This window comes from Mizuhopecten yessoensis, unplaced genomic scaffold (genome assembly GCF_002113885.1).
Source record: "Mizuhopecten yessoensis strain PY_sf001 unplaced genomic scaffold, ASM211388v2 scaffold6779, whole genome shotgun sequence".
Lineage (NCBI taxonomy): Eukaryota > Metazoa > Mollusca > Bivalvia > Pectinida > Pectinidae > Mizuhopecten > Mizuhopecten yessoensis.
This window is the reverse complement of record NW_018406720.1, coordinates 1,271,064-1,284,220: the sequence shown is the minus strand read 5'-3', so window position 1 is coordinate 1,284,220 and position 13,157 is coordinate 1,271,064. Positions and strand designations below refer to the sequence as shown.

General features: G+C 38.4%; 1 protein-coding gene across 1 annotated transcript in view; it reads right to left on the bottom strand.

Annotated features, from left to right (window-relative positions):
- Positions 1–581: 581 nt before the first annotated feature.
- The window catches only part of LOC110452646, a 32,759-nt gene continuing 20,183 nt past the window's right edge, over positions 582–13,157 (bottom strand). The window contains exons 4-7 of the mRNA XM_021501287.1: positions 7,086–8,003; positions 5,042–6,439; positions 4,571–4,919; positions 582–4,270 (exon numbers count right to left, since the gene is read on the bottom strand). Of these exons, the coding sequence (XP_021356962.1) occupies positions 2,877–4,270; positions 4,571–4,919; positions 5,042–6,439; positions 7,086–8,003 (4,059 nt within the window). The 3' untranslated portion in view covers positions 582–2,876. The remainder of the gene's footprint in view (positions 4,271–4,570; positions 4,920–5,041; positions 6,440–7,085; positions 8,004–13,157) is intronic.

Below are 13,157 nucleotides of genomic sequence, written 5' to 3'. Positions count from 1 at the left end.
CTACGTGAACTCATGAATTTTAAGACAGAAGACATGACGGGTGCCACGTGAGGTGCCGGACATCATGTTGGATCACATTGTTTCTCCTCACATTTTCCTGGACGTTCACGTCTTTCGCTTTCCAGTCTCTTCACTTCCAGGTGACCCTGCGTGTTGATCTTGATTTAAAGTATATCTTCCGTGTGATAACGTCATGATATCTATAACATATATCTACTGTATCTAAAACAATAACATGAATAACTCCTGAAATGTTTATCGAAGAAGACAGATGATGTATGTCAGTTTCTGATTGGTCGGCAAGGACTGTTGTGGTTTATTCGATAGCAATTCGTGTAAAGATGTGTTTAAAGACATTTGGCAAATTTTGCATGTGATATGACTCTGCTTAGAGCAGTCTCGGAGAGAATCTTGAGTAAAAGTCTGTATAGACATGTATGTGGAAGTTTCTCTGAGGGCGCCCGATAAATTTAAATAATGTAACTATAAGCACATTGTAACTACATGTAATTGATGGCAGACTTAAATGATAGTTGGTTTGTGTCAAAGAAAAAAGCAAGAATGTTTTTAAATATTTCTTTATTTCTTTATAAATATTGCATATATCTTTATGTAAATATATTATTCACTCATTCCCTTTCACAATATATTACATAGTATTAAGTATACAAACATATTTTGGCACCATGTTTTCACATGTACATTGCATGCATTTAAAAAACATTATTTGAGCATAGGACACATTTATTATTTAAACTACAAATATCAAAAAGGTTTCGAAACGCAAAAAGCCTTGAAGGGTCCCTGCCCCCTTGAATGCAAGCCACCGGAGAATTCCCCTATATTTTTGATACATACGATAGTCTCCTCTTTATTTTGTTTTTAAGGTAACTGTAGAGGGACTTAGACATTGAATATCCATTGATACGGTAACTCAGTTGGTTAGAGCGACAGTATATTAAACCAGGGTTTAATATCCAGGGTTTGAACCCTGGTCAAGCCACTTTCTTCTTTTCTTTTCACAATCAGAACACTGTCGTTGGTTAATTGTTTTGTTTATTTCACCTGAGTGTTTTCTGTGTAAGGAGTATACAAGCTATAGTCATGCAGAGGAAGTTTTAAATGTATACTATCAGTTTTGGCAGTGGTTTAGTTATCCTGAAATATTTGTCAGACGACACAGCAGCATTTGTCTCGGTGATCCAACGTACACAACGGGATATCGTGGAACACGGGACTACACCAACGTGTTTAGTGGGAGCTAGTATCAATATAGACTAATTCATTGGCTTGATCAATTAGGAACGACGAATAATTGTGAAGCTTGTCGCCGGTATGAAGTCAACATGTTTAAGTGACTTGAGTAAGAATAATACTTTATTAACCCTTTCCCCCTATGCAACTTTAGTAGACTCTACCATGCATTGATCTGGATGAGTCCAATATGGTCTACAGTGGTGAAAGGGTTAACTAAAGCATTTGAAACTTTGTAGTGAGGACAATAAAATGCAATCAGTACAGAATACCAAAATGTAAACAAAGCAGCAATTGTAATTTAAAATCGATAAAACTGGTGCAACAAAATACAAAGGTCAAAGCAATATCATGCATTAATGTAATTTTGTGGAACATATTATAACAATAATATCATATTCATTTGCGCGTTTTGCAGGTTTGAAGTATTGATCGATATGTTCACATAAAAAGTTGATTTTAAACACTCAGTTGTCTTCTGAAATTTGGCACAGTTATCTATGAAATGTAAACTTTATTTATTTTACAACAATTAGGAAACACGTTATCTGTAGGTGTATGATATCGTTCTAACTAACCCGACTTTCCTCTGGCCCTAACACCAAACGTAGACATTTTGACATACAGATGTCTGGTGTGGGTTAGGGTTAAAATGTCTAAGTCTGGTGTTAGGGCCAGAGGAAACTCGGGCGTCGTTCTAACCATACATATAACGATACATATTTTAACGTCGCAAAACACAACGACGACATTGTCTATTTTTATTTCTTGAAACAAAAATATTCCATTGATGGATCATGTTAATCTTTCAAGTTGTGGAACGTGCTGGCGGTCACCCATCCAACTACTGACCACGCTCGACTTTGCTGAGCTAGTGAGCGTTTCTCCGGGTTATAATGCATCACTGGTACAGCTAACTTGCCTGTAAGGCAGTATTTTCCCCTCATATTCCTTGGCTGTTACAGTTGGTACAAGTGGTCATTTTATTAAAGTATACCTATACCAGAGCGTCAATCACCACAAGGACAAACTTTGAGTTTAAAAGTCGATACAATTGATTAACAAGGGGTACTAAAACATCCCAAAAATGGAATACATCTCCAACTTCCACCTCTTATAAAGGTCATTAAGCTACTTAGTTCAAGAGATAAAGCACAACGGTTATATCGGTCAAATAATGAACATGTACTCATATAATAGAATGGTACCAAAATAGCTTGTAGGACAATTTGTGTTCTGTTAACACTGGTAGTTAATCGCTGCCGTTAACGTATATAACGTAAGACTTTACAGCTTAGTTCAGACCTGTTACACTTTCAACCATGTTGGTCTAAACTAAATCCAGACTTTTATAAGCATGGTATAGACCTGTTACGCTTAAACTGAGGTTGATCTGAACTGAAGATGAATGACGTACCCTGACTTCATGAGTATAGTACACATATATTACATTTTAGCGAGGTTAGTCTGAACTAATGGCGATTAATTTATCCAGACATGTATGTATACAGTTTGACTCCTTACACCTCGAGCAAGTGTAGTCTGGATTGAATATGTCTCTTATTTTATAGAGCACATACAAATGTTAACATGTATACTGTTACATGATCACGTGATAATCTTTATATGATGATAACCTCTCCATCGTCATCATCTAGGTAGGAGGGAGATAGTTGTCTTTGTTGTCTAGGATCATTGTTTTGTCCTATCGGATATTGTAAGGGGACATTACTCTGATGTGACATGTATGTTTGATTTGGTTCTTTGGCGGCACGTTGATACACTACGGGGGATTGTGTCACTGGTTTAATTGGAATTGGTCTTTGTTGTGGTGCTGTATTAACGGGAGAGTCTCTCGGGTATTGTGCTAAATTGCTCTCTGTGTAAATGTGAGGCACGCCATTCTGGTCGAATAATACTACGGGACTCGACTGAGGAGCATATCCTCCATTATGAACAATGTTTGTATTTTGTGGAACCGGATCCAGATACATGGCTGACTCACGATTGTGATGGTTTGCCAGGAGGTATAGTTGATTTGGACTGGTGCCTTGTCCAGGCATATGACTACTCTCCGGCTGACTTACGGGTTTGAATTGATGAGGTGACGTGCTTATGTGGTGGTCCTGTGGTAATGCATGCAGATACATAGCCTGCTGCTGTTCTACCGGAGGAGGCTGCAGTTGAGGACTTTGTAGATGTGTACTGGGATGATGTACAAACTGAAGATTGGAGAGCTGCTCAGGACTTATCCCAGGAAGAGTCTGAGGTCTATTCGCCCTAAACACCTCGGTACTGTTAATCGGTAGAGGTGCATGCTCAGGTGATTTGATTGGGTTACTAGTATCACGGCTTTGCGGCTGTAATGATCTTCTCTGCAATGTCGAATTCTGGGGGGAATTGGTGTTTGCTTCAAACGGTCCCGTCAACTCGGCTGTGTTTATCGACAGAGGTATATTTTCAGGCGGTTGCATTGGGTTATAAGCATTACGGTTTTGCGCCTGTAACAATCTCCTCTGCAACGTCGAATTCTGGAGCGGGTTTGCGTTTGCTTCAACCGCTCCTCTCAACTCCAAATAGCTTGGAGGAGGGGTAGCCAACACATCCTCGTCCACCAAAGCCAGTTCTTTGGCTGAGACATAGTTCAGATGCGTACGGTCTCCGAGACTCGAAGGACCGGAAGTATCCGACATTCCTGAACTGTTTTTCTCGGTAGCGCGACTTCCTCTAGACGGTACACTACTTGCATCTCCACCGGAACCTGAAGCTGATGATGACGCCGTTCTTGGGGCAGTTGGTTTTGTCAGATCAGGTAGACTTTGAACTACGTCCGAATATTCAACTGAGGAAGTTTTCTTGGTCGTAAGACTACTAGAATCACCACACGACCCATCCCTGAAGTCTCTTGAATTGAAATTATGCGTTTCGAAACCTTGATTTGAATTCCCGCGCGAGCTACCGATATCTTCATACATATTATCCAAACTTCGGCTGCTGGTTGTATGACGACTTTGCACTGAAAATATAAGCAAAAAGGGCTCAAAAGAATATAAATTACAGATGTATTTTAAAACATATTTGGTATTTTTCTTTAGGCAACGTTTTTTAATAATTACGAAACACTTCTTCTGCTTTGTTCATGTAAAGTCATTGCTGAAGGTTAAACAGCGTCTTATGTAGCGGCGTTATTATACATAAAACACTGCTACAATGTACGTGTACATCAGGGTGACTAGTTAGAATTAAATGAACCTGTTAATTATGAAACTGATTTGTAGTTTTGATTTATATGCAATAATATACTGTAGAGACTTACTAGACATTTTCTGGGAGGAAATCTGCTTGTTTGTAGTGTGTTGACGAAACAGTAGGACAATGAGGAGGAGAAGAACGACGAACATCAGGCCAATGACGACACCCATCACTATAATATCGGGCCCAGCGGAGTCGTCCGTAGGGGCAGACGTTTGAGTGACAGGCCTATCAGTGGCGGGGGCCATTGTCGTGTTGTTGGCGGGAGGGGCGAGCTGGCAGATATTACTACACAAGTCAGGTTTGCAGGTGGCCTTGACATCGAAGGCTTGCACGGGGTTACCAAATGAGTCGTAAAATTTGATTTGGTCCAGTTCTAAGTTAAGATGTCCTTCCTCGCTAAAGGTCCCAACCTAAAAAAGTCAAATAAAGACTCAGTTATGCTAATACAGATATCGCCGTTAAGCAACGTTAAAAAACAGTTTCAATATTGTAAGACGTCAAAACTAAATTTCATTTAAAAGCTGCTGCTTACCTTCTTGTAAACGTATTTATTATCCTGCTGATGTTGTATGTTAAATATAGAGAGACCCATAAAACCATTTCCATCATCCTTGAATAGTTTGAATGGAGTCCCTTCCACTTGTGTTAGTTTGACATTTTTGATGGCGTTCGTCAGCTGCTCTGCAAATGCTCTGTCAACAGTTTGCGTCATACATATGGTTGATTTATTGCAGCCTGTCCAAATAGCGTTAACGGCGTGGCTTATGTGCACCACGCGCTGGTAATCACTCAAGTGGGAAGCGTAGGTTTGATTTATTCTCGCGTTCATTGAACAGTCGTTTGAAACTCTGTTTGTAAATCTCTTGTCAATTGACCACGGGAAGTCACATTTCAAGAGATTTTCCCACAAATGCTCTACCCAGGGCAGCCCTGTATCGTTCTGAGGCGAAATGGACATGAGATACTTTTGTAAGTAGTTGTCTGTGTGGAAAGTCGTGTCTGTCTGGAAGACGAGCGATCCTCTGCTCTTTGGTCCGGTCTGTTGTGTGATCAGATCAGGATCTTTACCCCATGCCTCGCTGGCTATGAATATATACGAATCCTCGAAATCGTCCAACATTTCCTTTGCCACTGTAGAAATGCCATAAAATACTACGACATCGACTACGTTCTGTTGAAGTGTCTCCTCGATCTGTGGGTACTTCAGGTAATTACCAGTCACTTTTTGTTTGTTGATGATACATATCCCGTTATCGTTAGCCTTTTTCTCTACATCCAATATCCCATTATATCCGTAAGCGTCATCCAGATAAATTGCACCAACGAATGAAAAATCGAGATATGTCAGGACGTCAACGATTCCGTCCACTTGGAGTTTATCGCTCGGCACGGTCCGTAGGAAATATGGGTACATGCGTCTGTTATCTAGGAAGGAAGAAGAAGCTCCATAGGATACCATGGGTATATTGAGATGCGTCAAAAGATCGGCAACAACCAGGGTGACGTCACTCGACACAGCACCAACTGCAAATCGGACCTTCGACATGTCTATGATTTGTTCGGACCCAGACGTTTTAAACTTTAACTTTCTCTTACCACTGAACAGTTCTGTCAAGAAGTGGGAAATGTTCAGAGATGAATAACAATCGTCCAGAGCTAATCCTCCGATGCGCTTTCCACCTATTAGAGGCAACTGTTTAATGGTTTGTATAAAAGCTAGAGCGGTGACGATAGCCTGGTCGTCGTCTCTGTAACCCCCACAGCCAAAGTCACCTTGGGACTCCCGTATAGAGAACAGTCCCAATATTATAATATCACCATCCACGTAACCGAACTCTACTTCCTCTTCCTGAACACAAGGGCCACACTCGTCTTTGCATATTGAAAACATGTTATTTGCGACATGAAAATTTGGGCTCAAATATCCGATCTGAAAATATGTAACAACAGTTATTAATATACAGCTAGATATTTGAATGTTTAAAAAAGTACTTATGAAATGTGACAAAAAACGTGTATATTTTCGTACTTTAGTGCATATTCTAAAACTCAGAGACTGTAACATATTTAATATAGCTTAAACTGTATATCACTGAGACCAACTAGTTAATTTACTCAAGTTATTGAATATTGAATAAATGCAAATGATTATAGATAATTTATTTTGATATAGATTATTATTTTAAGTTTTTGAATTACTCTCACACAGCAAATACCGGTCTACAATTACACAATCACACTTCTTACCAAAAGTGTTAATAAAATCGCTATTCGATATATATAACTAAAGTATGATTTAGACGGCGACCATTGGAAAAACACAATTAAAAGAAGACCAGATGTTCCAGAAGGGTTAGCGTCTTCGCTTCATCGACGACGAGCATAATCAGATTACCCTTATGTCACACACAGGAATAACCTATTTCCCCATGAGATCATGATGGCGACAATAAACGCTATGCATTAATTTGTCTCTTAGGAAACTTGTCGTAAATATGTCAGGAAGCAGTCAACATATATCCTTAACCGTTACACAATTACACTGATCAAACCTCACATTTTCACACTGAGCTTACCTTATCAAATACCACCCTGGTAGTGCTGCTATTGTATTTGAAGAAATTAACCATTTCTGTTCCGTCTATATGGAAGTGCCGATCCATGATCATGATAGAAGTATTCAAGGATGACAGTTCTTGTGGTAAGTGTGTAAAACTGGAATGAAGAGGTATGGAAGTAGATTTTAATTTGTCCATGACCAGAAGATGTAATTTTTTATCCTGAAGTGCTAGACACACGCCACTCTCATTTCCACAATGTTCATAATGCACACGTTTAATAGCGGACGCTAGTGCCATCACGGCGATCACGGCGCTGACTGAGTTGATGTCCTGTCGGAAGCCTTGCTCCACAGTGAGCCGGTTACAGTTGTGCCCACAGTCAGGGTACACTTTGGCCATATACTTGTCCAACCAAGGGGAATAACTGCCGTCGGGATCTGCACTAAGTAATCTATCAATAAAGTAGTTTTTAAATGTACTCAAGTTGACAACATCGTGCGGCGATACCGTTAACATAAATATATCTAATTTATCCGCCGATTTCTCAATCATTGATATAATATCCGAGTCTGTTTTGATGTCGGCTAACATGATCCACTGTAGACTCCTAGCCTGTGTGCTCTTCTCGTCTATAATACTCTGTATGATGTGTCTGACCGCGACAGTCCCTCCAACATAAACCACTCCCATCTGTTCTAGGAGAGTATGACTCTGTTGATTTTCGAGATAGTTTATGAGTTTTTTTACCTCCGTTTTCACTATGTTTACATCTTTTGTGTATTTTATAGATATTTCCTTTATCCCTCCTACACACACTTTAGTTTCTTTCCGTTGTAATTCAAACTCTTCTAGATATAATTTTCCAATATCTTCATCCGTGTGAACAATGACCACGTAATACCACCTAAGGGTCGCCATCAGCTGGAAGGCCGCCTGTGACAAAACAATTTATTTATTTTTACAAGTTTGTTGTCTGTGTAATATGTAATATGCATGGCGTAACATTACAAGTAAAATAAAATCAGACATTATAAGCGTTAAGACACAGAGAGGGCACTTTAATTTAGAGAGTCGACACGAAAAGACAACGAGAAATCATGAATGGAAGGTCGGGAAACTGATTAAAATATTTCGACGTCGTTTGTACATTATAGTCGAAATGTAAATTTATAATTACCGTAAATGAAACAATAAAACAGGTTTCACATTAAATTTAAACTATAAATGTATGTTTAGCATAAGGCAAAAACAGATCGATCATTTAAAAATGGCATGCATTTAATTTTTATAAACCTATATAAACGAACTGGTAAATAAGAATATACTACGAAGTACTTCATCAAAATTGCAATTGGGACCACAGTTCCACAGACAAAAATAACTCCCCTGAAATATTTTGAACAAAAGACTTGTAATAACGTTATATTGTAAAGCTAAAAATGTGTAAAAGCTCACTATGACTATGTAAAGCGACTTTGTGTGAACAGTTCTTTACATCTACTAACGATGTTTTTATATTAGCTGTTAAAAAGTTGAAAACTAAGCTCGGAGAACATTATGCACAACTTGGATACATATTTATCTACGTCTTAATACCTATTAGTAAAACTCTGTATCAGTTTCTTATCATACTGTTGCCTTATACTTCATCTTTTTGTGTTAATTTGTGTGTAATCACCTCGAACGTTTTTGTCGTAGCTAATATAAACTAAGTGACAGGTGATTTTCATAAGAACATTTTATGCATAGTTTATGGGAAATGCTTGATTGATACGATGGCCATGTTTAATTCATATCTTACCTACTACACCATACCTGTGGGTTTTCTACACTAACACTACGATGTTATACATATCAAAATATGTATGATCAGGTTACATAACCGCCCTTAAGGAGACACAATATGCGCACTCTGACACGTGGATTTTGAGAGTTTATAAAATCAAGGAAGTTATTGACTACTTCTATTTTAACAACCTTATGTATTTGTATTTCTTTTTCTAGCATGAATGGGAGTGGCTTCGTGAGTACAAAGTTCATGACCAATACAACATCTGCTCTAGTTGTTCATGAAATTTATAATCCAACCTTATTTCTAACTGCAAGATCGCATTTTTTTTAAATGTTTGAAAAGTCATTCAGATTTTGGATTTTACTAAGAAAATGTTATAAGTGGGCATTTGGATATTTCTTATTTAACATCCACGTCAACACATGGACAAAATTGATCCGAAAAGACAACGACAACAACAAGGTAGACATCATATGCTCTATAAGGTAAAATAGGTAACCTAGGTAAATTGTAGATAACCATCGGGCTCCCATCCTGATGTATCCCTTCAACCTTACCCCTATATCGACAAAATTGATCCGAAATAGACAACACATTTATATTTTTAATACAAGGAGAATACTACTCTTTAAGTGCATGTTTTTACTTGTTAAATAGGAATATACTTTTTTATACTGCTCTTTAATAAAAGTTTGTAAACAATCCTCGATCAAAATCTACACGTGACATAAAATATATCATGTAATGTAGATCGTGTCACAACTATAAAAATTCAGAATGAGAAGACGAAGCTGTTTTTTAAGGCTTTGTTTCACTAATATAATAGATCATTTAGAGATCCACTTTTACTAATTTAATAGATGAGTTACAAATTCAGGTCAACTCAATTACATATATGCACGCGCATTTCAAACTAAGGAAAACAAGAATGGGTTTCTATAAACGTAGATTTATATCGTCACATTAATCACTCACAGAGGAATGCTACATAACGACAGGCTAGAGGTTGATATTGCATGTTAACTAGTTCTCTACTCAGTCACTGACTTGGGGGGTTGATAGTGCATGTTAACTAGTTCTCTATTCCGTCACTGACTAGGGGTAAATAGTGCATGTTAATTAATTCTCTACTCAGTCACAGACTTGGGGGGTTGATATTGCATGTTAACTAGTTCTCTACTCAGTCACTGACTTGGGGGGGTTGATATTGCATGTAACCAAGTTCTCTATAAGTCACTGACTGGGGGTAAATAGTGCATGTTAACTAATTCTCTACTCCGTCACTGACTGGGGTTGATATTGTTAACTAGTTCTCTACTCAGTCACTGGCTGGGGTACCTAGTGTTATGTAGTTCTCTACTGAGTCACTGACTGGGGGTACCTAGTGTTATGTAGTTCTCTACTGAGTCACTGACTGGGGGTTAATAGTGCATGTAACCAAGTTCTCTATAAGTCACTGACTGAGGTTGATATTGTTAACTAGTTCTCTACTCAGTCACTGACTGAGGGTTGATAGTGCGTGCTAACTAGTTCTCTACTCCGTCACTGACTTGGGTTGATATTGTTAACTAGTTCTCTACTCAGTCACTAACTGAGGGTTGATAGTGCATGCTAACTAGTTCTCTACTCCGTCACTGACTGGGGGTTGATAGTGTTATCAGTTCTCTACTCCGTCACTGACTGGGGATTGATAGTGTTATCTAGTTCTCTACTGAGTCACTGACTGGGGATTGATAGTGTTATCTAGTTCTCTACTGAGTCACTGACTGGGGATTGATAGTGTTATCTAGTTCTCTACTGAGTCACTGACTGGGGATTGATAGTGTTATCTAGTTCTCTACTGAGTCACTGACTGGGGATTGATAGTGTTATCTAGTTCTCTACTGAGTCACTGACTGGGGATTGATAGTGTTATCTAGTTCTCTACTGAGTCACTGACTGGGGATTGATAGTGTTATCTAGTTCTCTACTCAGTCACTGACTGGGGGTTGATAGTGTTAACTAGTTCACTACTCAATATCAAATCCACTATTGAAAGTCAGTCCTGACAATGAATACATGTACCACTATTTTTTGAGATATCGCCAATCAGACACAAAATATTTAATGCTGAACTATCCCATCCATGATACTAGTGGGTTACGCTTGCTTACGCTCTCTGCACCCCTGGAATATGTCTGGACAAAATCGAAGCTTCGTACCCTACATCGTGTTGATGATAAAGTTCCAATAGTTTCTTTTTTGATGTACACCAAAACAACTGCGCTGCAGCGTAACGGTGATCTTGACTGACTTTGAAGCTGGTTGTGTTGTAGCTCCTCTGTAATCGTCAAAGGTCAGATATCAGCCCAGCGATTGGTCAGGATGTTTTAACCTATGAAAGAGCTAGTCGTGTGCCTTCAATTTTGCCATGACATATTCAAGGGGTTGAGAGCGTAAGTGAGCGTAACCGAGGAGTATCGAGGATGGAACTATGTTCTATTTATAGATTTTCACGCTGTATGTTCAAATACTACTGAAAGGATCGGTTTTTACTACTACAAACTACAATTGAAGGTATTTGTTATCAATTATTTGCCTGCTTCTACGCTAGAAGTGACATAGTCTCTTTGTTACTCAGTTTAATTGATCCATTGCGACCTATATAATTTAACAGAAGACAAAATGGCAGAAAACGCGCACCCTGAGGATCTGCTCCACTATTTTTGGGGGTTCATAATGTCTTTACTTTAGTTTTGGTGTCTCCTCAGCTCCTGTTGTTTAATTTCTTATCGACATTTGAGTTTAGATTTGCCTTCCTAGTTTGACGCGTATTTGTTATTTTTTACGTGTGCTTCTGTTATAGAAAGCGACTTTGCATATTATCGAATACAAATGTTTTGTTTGCAAAGCAAGTTATTTCTCTTCACTTCCTTGTCTGAGTCATATATGATCATTTTTACATTTTACTATAAAGTGGCTTTTTTCATTCCCTCTTACATATGCATCTTACATTTGAATATGACATACATTTTATATTTGCATATGAAGAAAAGCGTGTTACTACAGTACTGTGTATCATTGCTGTATCACGGGTTATTTAGAACGTGAACGATATATCTGACCGACTTTCACAGTTTATAAGTCATCATTTTACTACCCGTACCGATCCGTGCAACGAAAATGTAAAACACGTATTCAAAAATGGTATTTAAAAATAATCTTCCATCAACGACTCGTTAAAATAAGTGCAGAATTCTAAAGTGATAACATACGGGGGGAATATATCTTGCCTAGTTGTATTTTCGTTACAAAGTTACAAAATGGATAATGTATGGACAAGTTACGTATTAATACTTTTTCGAGAGAAATAACGCCAAAAACTCATTGCATTTAAAAAATACAATAAGTCTGGACTAGTTGTGTTTAAGTAGTATACAAGGGAGACCATCTGGACTAGTTATACTAACTAACAGTATTTTAGAAGCGTATTAATGATACAGCGTCTGAACAAGTAGTTTTTAGTAGTTGATCGAGGGGAACTGACAACTGAACAAGTAGTTTTTAGTAGTTGATCGAGGGGAACTGACAACTGAACAAGTAGTTTTTAGAAGTTGATCGAGGGGAACTGACAACTGAACAAGTAGTTTGTAGTAGTTGATCGAGGGGAACTGACAAATGAACAAGTAGTTTTTAGAAGTTTATCGAGGGGAACTGACAACTGAACAAGTAGACTTTAGTAGTTGATCGAGGGGAACTGACAACTTAACAAGTAGTTTTAAGTAGTTGATCGAGGGGAACTGACAAATGAACAAGTAGTTTTTAGAAGTTTATCGAGGGGAACTGACAACTGAACAAGTAGACTTTAGTAGTTGATCGAGGGGAACTGCCAACTGACCATGTATTTTTTAGTAGTTGATCGAGGGGAACTGACAACTGAACGAGTAGTTTTTAGTAGTCGATCGAGGGGAACTGACAACTGAACGAGTAGTTTGTAGTAGTTGATCGAGGGGAACTGACAAATGAACAAGTAGTTTTTAGAAGTTTATCGAATTGATAGTGTTATCTAGTTCTCTACTGAGTCACTGACTGGGGATTGATAGTGTTATCTAGTTCTCTACTCAGTCACTGACTGAGGTTTGATAGTGCATGCTAACTAGTTCTCTACTCCGTCACTGACTGGGGTTTATATTGTTAACTAGTTCTCTACTCAGTCACTGACTGAGGTTTGATAGTGCATGCTAACTAGTTCTCTACTCCGTCACTGACTGGGGGTTGATAGTGTTATCAGTTCTCTACTCCGTCACTGACTGGGG